The 14151-nt window shown below is 41.3% G+C and overlaps 1 protein-coding gene across 2 annotated transcripts in view; it reads left to right on the top strand.

Annotated features, from left to right (window-relative positions):
• The window catches only part of PDE7B (phosphodiesterase 7B), a 212145-nt gene that overhangs the window by 32895 nt on the left and 165099 nt on the right, over positions 1 to 14151 (top strand). Inside the window, exon 1 of one of the 2 annotated variants that reach the window (XM_044423981.1) lies at positions 1644 to 12426. The exons of the other annotated variant lie outside the window; for it this stretch is intronic. Within the exon in view, the coding sequence (XP_044279916.1) occupies positions 12406 to 12426 (21 nt within the window). The 5' untranslated portion in view covers positions 1644 to 12405. Of the gene's footprint in view, positions 1 to 1643; positions 12427 to 14151 lie in introns of those variants that run through there. 2 annotated transcript variants of the gene reach the window in all.

Below are 14151 nucleotides of genomic sequence, written 5' to 3'. Positions count from 1 at the left end.
TGGTTTAGCTATCCATCAGAGTATAGTGAGGTGTATTTTAGAAACATGCAAGTAGTGTTATCTCACTCAATATTAGCAAGAGTGGCTGTGATCTACTTTGCGTCATTTATTTGACTGTTGTGGGCAGCTGTCTTAGCAGATGAGGAAATGGCAGCTAGAAGGTAGAATACAAAAATTGGGATTAACATCTTAGCAGCTGTGCCTGGAGTCCTTGTTCAATGAAGTGTACAAAAATTAGAGAGGATCCAAAGGAGGGTAACAAAAATGATTCAGGGTTGAAACACTAACCAATTGAATTGGAAAATTCAGCCTTGAGAAGAGAAGGCTGAGAGGGGACATGATATACCTCTAGAAGTACTTCAAAGGCTGTCACAAAGAGGAAGGTCAAGAGTGCAGGACATGGAATAATCAAGTCAACTTGCGGCAACCCAGATTCAGGCTAGATATCAGGAAAAGCTTCCTCACTGTCAGAGCAATATGACAGTCAAACAGCTGCCTAGAGAGGTGGTGGGCTCTCCCACACTAGAGGCATTCAGAAAGAAACTGGACAGTCATCTGAGTGGGATGGTGTAACGTGGTGTCCTGCAACAGCAGGGGTTTGGATCCAATGGCCTTCATGGCCCCTTCCAACTCTATTATTCTATGATTCGAAGTGGAGAGATGCAAATTTTCGGGTTGTAACAAGATGTGCATTTCCTTGGGTATCCCATTGACATCAGTGAGATTTGTTTCTAACTGAATAAACATGTGTGAAACTGGGTCTCAGGTATGCAATACTACTTCAAAGGTGTAATCTTCACAAAATCACACCCACTTTCAATTCTACTGATCTTTGTGTTCAGGTTTAAGCATGGGGTAACTGAGTAGTTATAAACTACATGATTACTGAATTGTTAATAAATAACTGAGAACATTTACACATGAATATATCATGTTCATATCAGTGGACTGAATCTGAGATGTTCCTTCTTGACAAAATGTCCATTGTTAGGTCAAGATGCGAACAAAGGTCCTGCATTCCTTGTTTCAGGCAATCCATGTATATTAAGGAAAATCAATAGGAAGCCACACTTCATATATGGAAATGATTTCTTATTCATTTAAAGGAAAGTTTTGTTGTATTACAAATGTTTATTTATTTATTTAAAACTTTTATATGCCGTCCCCTCATGCCTCGGCATCTTGGGATGGCTTACAACGTAGAATTAAAACAATAAAACAGTAACAAATACAGTAAACTTATATAAAAACCAAAACAAATAAGCAACTGTTAATGATAACATTAATTTTTAAAATAGCCATTAAATAAAAAGTTTTTAACTTGGTGCTGAAAAGAATATAGACTCGGCACCAGGCACACCTCTCCAGGGAGTGCATTCCATAACCTGGGTGCCACGGCAGAGAAGGCCCTGCTCTGGGTAGTTTTTATCTCCTTTCCCACAGATCTTAAGGGGCGTGAGGGCATGTAAGGGAAGAGGTGCTCCTTCAGGTATCCTGGTCCCAAGCCATTCAGGGCTTTATAGGTTAAAACCAGCACCTTGAATTGGGCCCAGACTTCAACTGGGAGCCAGTGGAGCTGGTAGAGAACTGGCGTTATGTGAGAGTAACGGCCAGTCCCCATCAGCAGCCTGGCAGCTCTGTTCTGTACCAGCTGGAGTATCCGGACCATTTTCAAAGGCAGCTCCACATAGAGTACATTGCAGTAATCCAAGGGGGAAGTTACCAGAGCATGTATCACTGTTGCTAGGGAGTGCTGCTGGATCTGCCTTCTTCATGGTATCCATGGAAAACATACCACTGGCAGAGTGAGATTCAAAATGAGACTTCAGATGCACAAAGGTTCTCTGGAGGAAATCTGGAGGCATGTGTTGTAGTAACAAGGGGAAGGGGATTCCTGGGACTCCATCGGCAATATCCATTCTGCTGGCACAACAAGGAACCTGGACTTAACCCATAATCTTTAAAAAAAATCTGTATCAGAATATTGGAAAATGGGTGCCATGCCATTAAATATTTAAGAGTCCTCGGATTTAGCATCATTCTGGAACAATGTGGTGATCATCAAAACATGGTGGAGAATATTTCCTGGTTTCTTCAGATAATACTGGAAACCCTCTTGCCTAAATCCCTGGAGAGCTGTTTGGACTTAGAATTGACAGCAATGGGCTAGAAGGACCCATGGTCTGGCAATTCTTATGTTCCTATTTGGAACACCTCTCAGCAAAGTATCCTCTGAAAGAGTTTGGCTCAAGTCTACTTAAAATGTACTATTCAGCTGGGTTATTGACCACCAGGCTATTTTTCACACAAGTGGGAATAATCTCTGCACCTGGAAACATGAAAGCAAGAGATTTTAAAGCTGGTAACTCAGTGGTCTTGAATCACAGCAGCTCTTTTCAATGAATTACTGGCTTCCAAGCCATGTTGCTATTTCAAATGATGATCTAGGAATAATGTTTGTTAGAAAAACATGCCTACCTCTAGTATCAATTCTGAATCATTCTTCCTATTTTTATTGTTTGTTTCCTTAAGCTAGGCTTGGTAGCAGGTTAAAAATTTCAAAATCTTGCCAAGCTAATTGTACCTGAAAAAATATGATTCCATCATCTCTTCCCAAGTGGGTAATGCTGACTTGCTATTTTCACAAGAGATTGACCATCAAATCCCTGCTGATCCTTCTCATGTATTTGAGTTAATCATTGAACATTGCAGGATTCAGCTTCTCCTCTTTGCCAGCCAAGAGCTTTTTCTTAATATGGGTCATGTTTAGCCTGATTATAAATCGCAGTCTGCCTTTAGGATTACAGATCAGGAACTGCCCAAATGCAGTCAACAGATGCATTTAATTCACTATTTAAACCTTTCAAAGCCTATTTAGATTTTCTTTTGGTTCCCCCTTCTCTTCCTGACTTTGTTTTTGTTTTGTTTCTATTTATTCAATTTATTCTATTATTACATTTTTACCCCACCTTTTTTCCTTTTAACAAGGAAATCGGTGTTCGCATGGTCCTCCTCCATTCCATTTTAACCTCACAACAACAATGCTATGAGGTAGGTTGGGCTGAGAGCCCATGACTGGCCAAAAGTCACCTAGTGCTAGAACCCTGGTATCCTGAGTCCCAGTCCAGCTCTCTAACCACTACCCCACACAGCACAAGTTACTTTCTTGTGTGCAGAAGGGTTGATACGTTTAAGTTATCACTTTTAAATCAGATATTTGATTTTAGTTCTTAGTCACAAATGCAAATTGTGCATTTCTTTATTTGTTACACAGTATTTATATGACCATTATTATATGATCCCTTCCTACTTCAGAATGAAGATGAGGATTGGAGATAAGAATTTCATCTACAAAAAGCTTTAAATCCTCTGTATCCAACTTTTGATGTTATTGCAGAACTGAGATACAAAAAGCATTTTCTTTTTCCTGCTTTTCTAATATTTAGCCTCTAGGTGGTGCTGTGCTATAGCAGAATAATGCAATTATACATGTAGGAAAATGGTTCCTTTCACTTTCAGAAATAATACCCTACTCCAAGAAACACCTGTAAAAGAGTAAAAATTGTGTTTAAGCTTAGAAAAGAAAAGGAAAACTGGAGGGTCAGAATGTTGTCTAAAAACCTGTTAAAAAATGAGCAGTCACAAGTACATAATAATTTATTCCTCTAGCTCAAAATGGACCACAAGAAAAGGGCGTATTAATTGCTGAGGGATGGACACATTTGTCAGCTAGCTTTTTCCCACATTCAGAATGTTTAAACTTTCAAATTCTTTCATTCCCAAATACAAATGCAGATTTTGCAAATGTTGGTAAATCCTCACCCAAATCAAAGAAACTAAATCTCACCCATCTCTATAACACCTTCAGTTGTTTATTGCAGCACAGACTGTCTGTCAACCCACAGAGACAGTGTTGTACTAAATTTAGAAGTTCAGGAGCTTAGCAAGAGAGGGTGTACCCATACGGGCACATACCAACAAGCAGCAGCACATAGCATAATAATGAATTCTTTACCATCAGCATGACAGCAATTCTGTGCCTAGATACCTAAGAGTAAGCTCCTCTGAGCCAGTGGCCCTCGCTTTTGATGGTGTGCATTCCACTTGTAAAGCACATTGAGCTGTGACAAAAGGTCTTCAGCCAGTTGGAATGCAACCTTCAGCTTTTAATTAGAAGTGCAAGCAATCTTGCAAAGTAGTGTTACCATCTCAGATTGCTAGAGTGGAGTAAAAGTCCCGCCACAGAAAAAAGAGTCCAGCCTCTGGTGCATTATTTTCCTCATTCACTGACTTCCTATTTATGAATCCGGCACAAAGAATAGTAAAATTTGAAAGCCTCGTTATCACTTCATTCCCTTTCCAGGACAAGGAATGTCTACCAATTCCTCTGGAGCTCTAGGAGATGACATCAGCGCTCCTAGGCTGAACGACATCCTGAGGTGTGTGTGCTACCCAGAGACATGCTCATTGGAGTCCACGAACTTTCAAGCTTTCTTACAATGTGGTGCCTCTGGTAGCGTCTTAGTATACCACTTCACAGAGAGCACCCCCACCTGTCTTTTTAGGTTGGTGGAAACATTGGAGATAATGTAATGGGAACTCTCATAAAATGCCTGCTATGAAGAGGTTGCTTATTCATAAAACAGCTGCCAGGCAGCATAGCCAGTCACAAAAGAGTCGTTTTCCACAAAGCAAACTGTGAGACTAAAAGAAAAGCAATGGCCCAGGAACCTTAGCGTAAAGCTGAGTACAAGCTCCAAAACACAAACGTGCTCTTTGAACATGGATAAAAACGGGATTGGAGCTTAAAAAATAAAATTGCAAGCGGAAGAGGCAGAGTTCCTGACTGGTACCACTGGGAGTGCCTAAGAACACACTTGTGGGCACAGACTGAGAACATGCATTGCTTCGGTGGTAATCTTTCCAGATTAATTTCCCCTCTTCCACTACCTCTCTGTGTACTTCAAATAGACTCTTCAAAAATTGCATGAAAAGGACAGTGGCTAGAAACGTTCACCTGATGAAATTCTTGGTTCTGTGCAACTACAGAAGCTCCCTCGAGGTCTCAACCTGCCTAAGAACCAAATCTTTGGAGGCCATACCAGAAAATCTCTCCCCCATCATTCTAGCACTCAAGTGTCGTCTCAGTGCCTTCCCTACTAGCAGGTAGGCAAAGTCCCCAGCGTGTCTGGATGATAAAGCATTTCTCTTTTATGCTCTGAAAATAACAGGCAATTTAAATTAGTCATCAACCCACTGATTTACAAAGTACAAAGGGAGAGTCCCAGTTCCCTTGAACCAGGTTTGCTGCTCAGCAAAAGTTCCAAAGGACTCCATTGGCATAACCTAGGTGGAATTGCATGCTCCAAGAACTCTCCTAGCATTTCTTGGCATCTCTTGCCCCAAGATTGTAAATTTTCTGCCACTGAAATGAAAGCATGGACAGCCTACCTGATACACCCCCAATGAAGTAAACACAGTGTGAATCCTGAGTTACTCCTGTATTCACATATTCCGTTCTTGGTTCCTGAGAAAATAGCAAGGACTGGGATGCCACACTGCTGCTTAGCTGCAATTTCTGCCAACTCTGTTCTCTATTTGTATTTCCTTCAGACCAGATGCTATACTATTCTTAAGGGTAGACAATGGGAAGGGATGCTGGTAAGAAGGGATAACATGTTGGTGTGCACAGCTGCACAACACTGGGCGTGATTGAGCCACTTGACCGTGATTCACTGTATCATCCAAGTTTGGATGACACATTAAGCCATGATGGGTTATTCTTAGGACAAGCCATGAGTAACTATGGTGGCATTTACATAAACCATATACAGTATTAGGTCTGGATGACATGTTAACATGTTGCCCAAACTCAGTTATTGTGTTTTGGGAAAGAGATGCTTAAATGCCAGCCATTTGGTAACATAGCAGCATAATTTTATAGATTTTACAATAGGCAGTTTATTTCCTGTAGTCTTGTGTATAAGAGGGAATATACTTTTGTGAGAGAATATAGTTTTGCAGATATTCATTTGTGAAGGAATATATCTTTAGACCCATCGTGAATAGAATGCCTACAAGGCTCCATTTATTTCCTGAAACCTTCGAACTTTTGTCCAACTTTTCATCACATCCCAGCCAGAAAGAGTTGCCAATAGTTTTTCTAATATATATACCTATATGCACAAAATAGTACACTTCCCTTTTATATGCTGAATAACATATATTTTTATTCTTCCATCACATACTGAGCTCCTACTTAAAGCTATTTTACCACAGATATTTCACAAGCAATTTGGTGATGCACTCAAAATTATAATTATTGAATGCATTGGTTTCTTGAGTGATCTTCTTATATTATTATATATATTCTTTTTGTTCTATTTATTTTTTATCTCCAAAATGAAATAATAATTCAGATCAAAAAAGAATGTGTATACCATCACAACAAAACAGATGTTAGTTTAAATATGTGTTTAAAAGGTCTGTCTCTCATCCTCTTTTTACACTAGAGTAGTTATTCATTCCATCACCACCTCCAGCAAGGTTAGGGTCCATGTCCTTAAAATGTACCCAACACAGCAGTGAGGCTTTTAAGAAGCCTCCATTATGGACTAATAGAGGGTTTTTAAAAGCCTAAATCCAGCAGCAGGGAGCAGGAAAGATCCCTTATCTCTCATCAGAGATAAGAGTTGTTCCCTGCCTGGGTGAGCTTGGGAAGGGTTCAGGGGAAAGACTTGGGGTTGGGAAAGAAGCTGGCAGGTCAAGTGGGAATCCTGCAGGGTCGATACTGCCAGGTTTCTGTTTTAGGATTTATAAATTACAAATGGAGGCCAGAAAACAAATTCCTCCAAGGTGAATGCTCATATGCCTTGAAGTAATACTATGAACACTGCTTCCATTGCATCATGTTGGTGACTATTGATTCCCAGTGCTTTGTGTCTCTTTATTCCTCATAAGGAGTTCTCTCTTTCGGTCTGTCTGTCTGTCTGTCTGTCTGTCTTTCATAGATTTAGATTTTATTGAAAGCAGTTTTTTAAAAACTGATACTGGCCTCCCCACCCTTGTGCTCCCAGATGTGTTGGATGTATTTCCCAGGTAGCATGTCCATTGACCACTGGCCTTGCTGGCCGGGAATTCTGGGAGTTGCAGTTCAACACATCTGGAGAACAGCAGGTGGGGGAAGGCTGGGCTACTAGATAACTGAAACTCTTTCATTATATTTATTTTTATTATATTGGAAACATAACCATCAATTCTACAATCTCAGGAAGCAATATTGTTCTGGAAAGTTTTCCTTAAAGTATTTCACAAGTGGAGAAGCTTTACTGTTTCCCTTGAGAGAGCACACTTTACCACACTTGTGGTACATTCTGTAAATGATTTTGTTAAAAGAAAGTTTTCTCAGGCTCTCTAGGATTTTGCCTCTTCATCCCTTCAGTATAATCATGGCACTTTACAAAGTTCTTTCAAAAGTTCAGCTTTGCTTCAGAAAGACAGACCAACTAATGAGATCATTTGCTGCTATAAAGTGGGGGTTTTGTCTACATATGAGACATTACTATAGCTCAAACGTGGTGTTGATTCTTAGGGACTGGGCCAACTTTGTATCCTTCTAATATTTTTAATATTAGACTTTCTAATATTTTAAGCTATTGTTGGATTATGAGCAATGGCTCTGTTGGATCATCAACTTCCTCTTGCCACAGTCAATGAGTTTGTTTCACTTGCCACAATCAGGTCTACTGGGCAGCCGATAAAAAGAAATGCATAGATGAATGCCTTACAGGAAACCATGCTGCTACAAAACACAAAACAAGAAAGAACAATTCAGCCTGGGTAGTTATGCAGAGTTGCACAAAAATAAAAGCAGAAACAAAAAACATACAAGCAAAACATCATAGCACGTATTCAGGCAGTTGGAGCAATGGCAGCAAAGGTGGGTAAAGACAAAGCAATGTAATATGCATGGAGTAAACTCAGATATTAGGGTCTGGTCTGGTAAGCATCAAGCCACAGAGCAGGGACAGGTAAACAGGATGGGGGTGGAGGCCAGATGACTGCCCACCCACTGTGTCCTCCATGACTTCAGGGGGCAAGGATGGGGCCCTGCTTCCAACATAATTCAGTTGCCAGCATCCAGCTTTGCTGCGCAAATGCTTTGCCCATCAGAGAAGGCTGATGTTCGAGAAAGCCACTTTGCCCGTCCCACACCTTCGTCTCATAGCAGGGAAACATTTGGTCCTTGGAGACATATGCCCACCTAGAATGCAGTTGGGAAGCCTCTTCACTCTGTGCAGGTTGCCTCCCATTTGGAGGGAGCCTGTGTAAAGCCTTATGCCTTCCTCCACTGGGGAGAGCATGTAGGGTGGATGAAGCCACCACTCCACCGATACCTTTGATCAGAGATCACAGCCAGCTGGGAGAGTCCCCTGCGTGCTTTCACCATCTACTGGGCTGTGAACAGAGCACGGGGGAATCCCTTTCACTTTCAAGTGAATCTCTGCTGTTTCTACTGTTTTGGTTCATGGGTTTTGAGGGTGTGCAGCTGGAATATGCAAGATTCAGCAGAGATGATACTTTTCCTAAAGGGTAGACACTAAAAGGGCCATGACAAAAGGAAATCCTGCATCCTGCTTACTATTTTTTTGCTATCGGCACATAGCTTTTTTTTTTTTTTTTAAGAGCAAGAAAAATGTACCCAGTTTGTATTAAGTTATACATGGCGGTTTGCAGAAATATGTCACTAAAGTTACAATGACTTAGAAACATAGAAACAGAGCGAGTCAGAAGGGGTCTCCTGGGCCATCTAGTCTGACCTCCGGCACCAGCCAGCTCCACTCACGACATGCCCACTTCTTTTATTCTACATTATTTCAAAATATGTACAGATTTATCTCTGTACATTTGTGCCTAAACATATGTAATTATATACATAATGTTTGTGAACTGCCCAGAGATCTATGTTATTAGACAGTATAGAAATTATATGAATTGATAAATGAATTTATAGAGACCCAGAGGAAATTGCACAGATGATGACCCAAACTTCTTACCCCATCTCCTGATCCTGGGTGATCTCAGATAAAGCTTTTATTATGTAATTACTTCTTTAATGGAATGTTATGGAGTTGGGGGTTGTTGAGAAATTGTCATTGTCTTGCATGAGTCATCCTCCCTTACTTCCCCACCACTTCTTCCATCATTTCTTCTTCCCTCAGAAAACCCTCTGAGGATGGGAAGTCAGAATAGCTGTGCAATGGCTTTTGACTGGTAATATTGGGAGCTATCTAGTTTGAAGTACCCGAGGAATCCAATAAAATATGCTTTAAATTGTTATTTTAACTGGAAATAATATTTCCTTCCCCCTACCTATCCCTTTCCAAGGAGGTTAAGCTGACTTATTTGGTCCTCCCATTTATCTTCACAACAACCCTATGAGGTAGGATAGGTTGAGAGACACGAACTGACCCAAAGTCACCCAGGGAATTTCATGGTTCAGTGGAGAACAGATGTCACAATCCAAAACACTACCACTAGGCCACCCCAATTTCTCTTGCCTATACTCCCTTATAAGTCAGCTTAGCCATAGTCTGACCAATTGTAAAGAAAGCATTTGGCCATGTCCCTAGTTTTAAATCCCTTTAAAAAATCCAGTATGAAAAACAGAAAAAGTGCATGGTATGAGCATGGTATGAGCAACCTTCAGTAGAATGGAGGTTCTACTTCTTCCTGCAAGCTCCAGCAACTGTATTTTATTAAAATATAACACTGCACTCTGACTGATAACAATCTGGTTGCAACTGCATATAGCATCTTTGCTCTTTCTTTATTAATTTCCACAGAGCACGGGTATCCATAGAACATGCCCAGAAGGGGAGTAAAGTGATTGCATAGTGTCACTGCCACTTTGGTAGCAAATTCTGGGATATCCACTATAATGAGAAGACAAGATATGTGTATTCTAACACTGGTGTAGTGATAATAGCCACAGTAGTGCAATAAATAAGGATAGAGTTACACTTACGGCTCCTTATTCCAGTTTTAGAGATTGGATGTGATGTTTTCCCACTTTAATTCACTGTATTTCAGATATGTAGAAAGTTTCCTTTTGAGATCTCACACACACACAAATCCACATTGCTAACATGATGTGATATCAGAGCTCCAATCTTGCAGTGAATATTTGGAAGTCCTGGGATAAAGTAATTGGCCTTAAAATCAGGAAGGGCTATCAGCCTCTACTTGCGAAGTTGTCATTACCTAAGCTAGTATTCTACCCAGCTCTTTTGGTCCCTATTCAGTTACACAGCTTAGGACACATAACCTTGTGCATGTTTAGACAGAAATAATTCTGTGCTTGATGGGGCATGCTGGGAGTAGGTAGACTTTTTTCCTACCTAAATATGCACAAGATCGCACCCCTAGCTGCCCAGAAAAGCTGAGGCTAAAACAGTTCATCCAGGTTCACAGAAAGACAGCGGTAAAGTTGATATGTGCCTCTGAGAAAGTCCCACAGCCAAGCCTTCTGAATGAGCAAACTAAACTGTCCGGGGATAAGAAGGGCAGTGAGATGCACAGTGTGGTCCCACAGGGTTTTTGTATTGAGACGCATGCTTTTCAACTTATCTGTGAATGGTTTGGAATTAGGAGTGAACAGTGAAATAGCCAGGTTTGCTGATGACACCAGATTATTTAGGGTGGTTGAAATAAAAAGGAATTGTGAGGAGGTCCAAAAGGATTTCTCCGAACTGGAAGAATGGCATCAAAATGGTAAATGTGGTTCAGTTGAAAAAATCCCAAGTTCAAGCATAAGCAGATGGGATATGAGCTACTAATGACTACTAATGACTAACCAAGACAGCGATCTTGGGCTTGTGGTGGACAGCTCAATGTAAATGTCAAGCCAGCGTGTGGCTGCTGTGGAAAAGGCAGATCCCATGTTAGGAAAAGGAACGGAAAGAAAACTGTCAATATTTGGTGCAACTTCACTTGGAAGCCTGTGGACAGCTCTGGTCACCACACCTAAAAAATGGTTCGTGCAAAATTGAAAAGGGGGCAGAAAGGAAACTTTAAAGTATCTGGGAGTGTTTAGCTTAGAAAAGAGTAAGAGGAGATATGATAGTGGTGTACACAATTGTGCATGGTGTGAAAAAATGCGCACAGAGAGACCTTTTCTCCTTCTGCCATCAAACTAGAACTTGGGCTCATCCCATAAAGGTGATTGGTGGGAAATTCAGAACATATAAAATGAAGTACTTCTCCAAACAACTCATAGTAAAACTGTGGAATTCCCTGCCACAGGAATTGAATGGGCACCAAACTGGATGGTTTTAAAAGGAGATTAGAAACCAGATGCATGGGGGAGAAGGCTACTAAGGGCTACTGGTCGTGATGGTTAAATGTCACCTCTAATAACCAGAAGCACATGTACACCAGTTGCTGGGGAACTTGAGCAGGAGGGAACTGAGGCAGCTGTTTGGTCACTGGACCAGATGGACCCTCCTTATGTTCTACGGGTGATCTATGAACAGTTCCATGTATACGTTGGATACATTAGATCCAGAATGGTACACAGAAAGAGGGTAGAGTCCGATTTACCTTACTAAAATGCCCTTTAGATTAATCCCATCAAGCCTGTGCAATGTGCAGGTTTACACATTTCCTGACACATTCCTATACATCGCCCCTTTCCCTTTTTATTTACGTGTGATTTCTCCGGCAACTCCTGACTACAAAAACATTTCCAAGGAAGATCCAACTCAGATTAAAAGAAAAATAACAACAGCACCTCAAGCCCCCTCCCCCCACAGCTCTGGTTTCTTTCTAGAGTAGGATAGTAGCTTGCCGAAATCACAGCCACATTCTTCCCATAGTAGTCCTTTAAAATTAATAGCACATGCAGAGGAAAAACTAAACCCCTTTGACGTCACTCGTGCAACGAGGAAACATAAACAGAGAAGGCTTCACTCCAGCGAGCTCGCAGGGCGCGCGCTGATTGGCCGCCTCTGCTGCGCCCGGGGCAGTTGACAGCGCCTCCCAGCCAGGCACGGCCTTCTACTTGCTGCTTAGCACTCCGCCAGTCAGAGACTGCAGCAAGCGGTGCTGAGCACTATCCCAGCACTTGCCTGGCAGAAAAGTGCAGGCTCTTGTTGGAGTCTCCCGCTCTCCCTCTCTCTCCCCCTGCGCGCTTCTTCACGTTATCTCTCGCTCGGGCATTTCTCCCCTTCCCAGCCTCATCCATGTTCACGCGCACCTTTCTCTGTCCCCGCGTGCGTCCCACTTAATTCTTTGCCTAATCCTGGATGCAGTTTCTGGATTCTGCAGTACAAGTCTTCATGAACAAGCCGCACTGCTTACAGATTTCACAGCATTCAAAGGTCACAGAATTGCCACTATGGTTAAATGTCTTGTTTAATGGTTGAGGTATGTACAGCAAATCCGAAGAGGCGGTGAGCTTATGTTGTGGTGACTGTTGTTTTTATTTAAGGGGGAACTGCATTTGCCAAAGTCAGTGAGGGAAGTTCTATTTGAAGAAAAGATGAATGGCGTGTACTGTCGAAACTGATTTTTTAAATTAAAAGGGGGATTCCTACCTGCCTTTTCATTGTTGTTGATATTATCCTGAACCAAGGAAACCAGGAAACTTGCATAGATTCTAACTGTACTGAGTGCAAATGATAAGGAAAGGGTTCTGGTACAGAAACATTTAATGACCATTAGGAGACTGAGGGGATATTTTTCCCTACAAGCTTTCTTCAGTTTATGAGCATTTCAGTGTCTTGAGGAAGAGACCATATGCATGAGAAAAGCTAGCTAGGGACACAGCTTTCGAACTGGTAGTTTGAGGTGGGGGTGAGGGAATGAATGACAATATAGATCCCAATAATTTCTTAGGAATATATGAGACAGATGTTTAGCATCTGAGTGCTTTTTCTGGTTTGGCTTTCAAAATACAAAGTTACAGATGCTTGTGCAGTTCTTTAACTTCACCAAGGGGGAAATTTGTTTTGTTCGTATTTTATTTCTTTGTTGACAGCTTATACAAGCTAGCTGGAGGAAAGTTAGTGGATATTTCTCTAGAAAACAGAGTAAGCATGTCTTAGGACTGTTTGGTGACATATACGTTCAACTGGTCATCAAGCAGCATCCCGAAGCCTTAACTTGGTCGACTGTTGCAGTGTTAAAGTGGCCTGCATGTGCCGCAGGAAACGCGAGCCATGGATCACAACAGAGCTCACATTGTTTTCAGAAGTGTAGCTGCAAAATGCATTTGGAGAGGCTACTCACTTTGCAAGAGATGCGTGTGTGAAGGCCAGTCACAACAGCCAATGGTGGACTTTATTTTAAGGGTTGGCAGAGCAGTGTATTGTCTGACTAAGAGACTGCAAGGTTTAATTGGACCGGGAGCTCTACCAGGTTGTTGTGTGTATATTATGTTGTGGGGGGAATGTTCCTTCATATTTTGTTTAAATTCTTGTTTTTAATTTCAAACTCATTTCGCCTTTATAAACAGGTGGCAAATACAGAACCATGGGATGGGTCACCCTGACAATGCACTTTGAAGGGGTTAAGCGGGGAAAAACAATTGACTGCACTTGATTCATAAGTACCAGCTTAGGAATGGCAAAATATTAGCTCCAAAATGCAGACTATCTGCTATGTGCTGTGAATGGACAATTGCTATTCTGCAGTGCCTGGTGGGAAAAACAAGGACTTTGTGTATTACAAATGCATAACTGCAGCTCCTCCATTTCCTTTGCTGTATCTTCACTGATGGCTGCAGAACAAAGAGACTGCTGTCATTAATAAATTGCTTAATGACACATCTCACATGTGCTAAAGCATCCTTCTTTCTTTTTTTGACTCTCAGCCCACAAGCAAATTTTATTAGCTCAGTGCTTAGTTAAAGATACCTTCTTCGTTGTCCCAATATTTTTTTCTTCTCCTTCCATACCAGACCTTTTACAGTGAAAACATTAACTAGCTCCAGAAATTCAAAACATCATTTTTCACAGAGAACAGTTTTGACTCCTGTGTAGAAATGGTACATCATTCAGTTCTTAATGATCACTTGGTAGCATGGAAAAGAATAGGGGGAACGCAGAGGTTTCTGTGAGGAGCAAAGAAATCATCAAACTTTGTGCACTT

Source organism: Varanus komodoensis, unplaced genomic scaffold (assembly GCF_004798865.1).
Source record: "Varanus komodoensis strain SLA01 unplaced genomic scaffold, ASM479886v1 scaffold1, whole genome shotgun sequence".
NCBI classification, from domain to species: Eukaryota; Metazoa; Chordata; class Lepidosauria; order Squamata; family Varanidae; genus Varanus; species Varanus komodoensis.
Note: the sequence above shows the minus strand (reverse complement) of the source record. Positions and strands in the feature narration are given on the sequence as shown.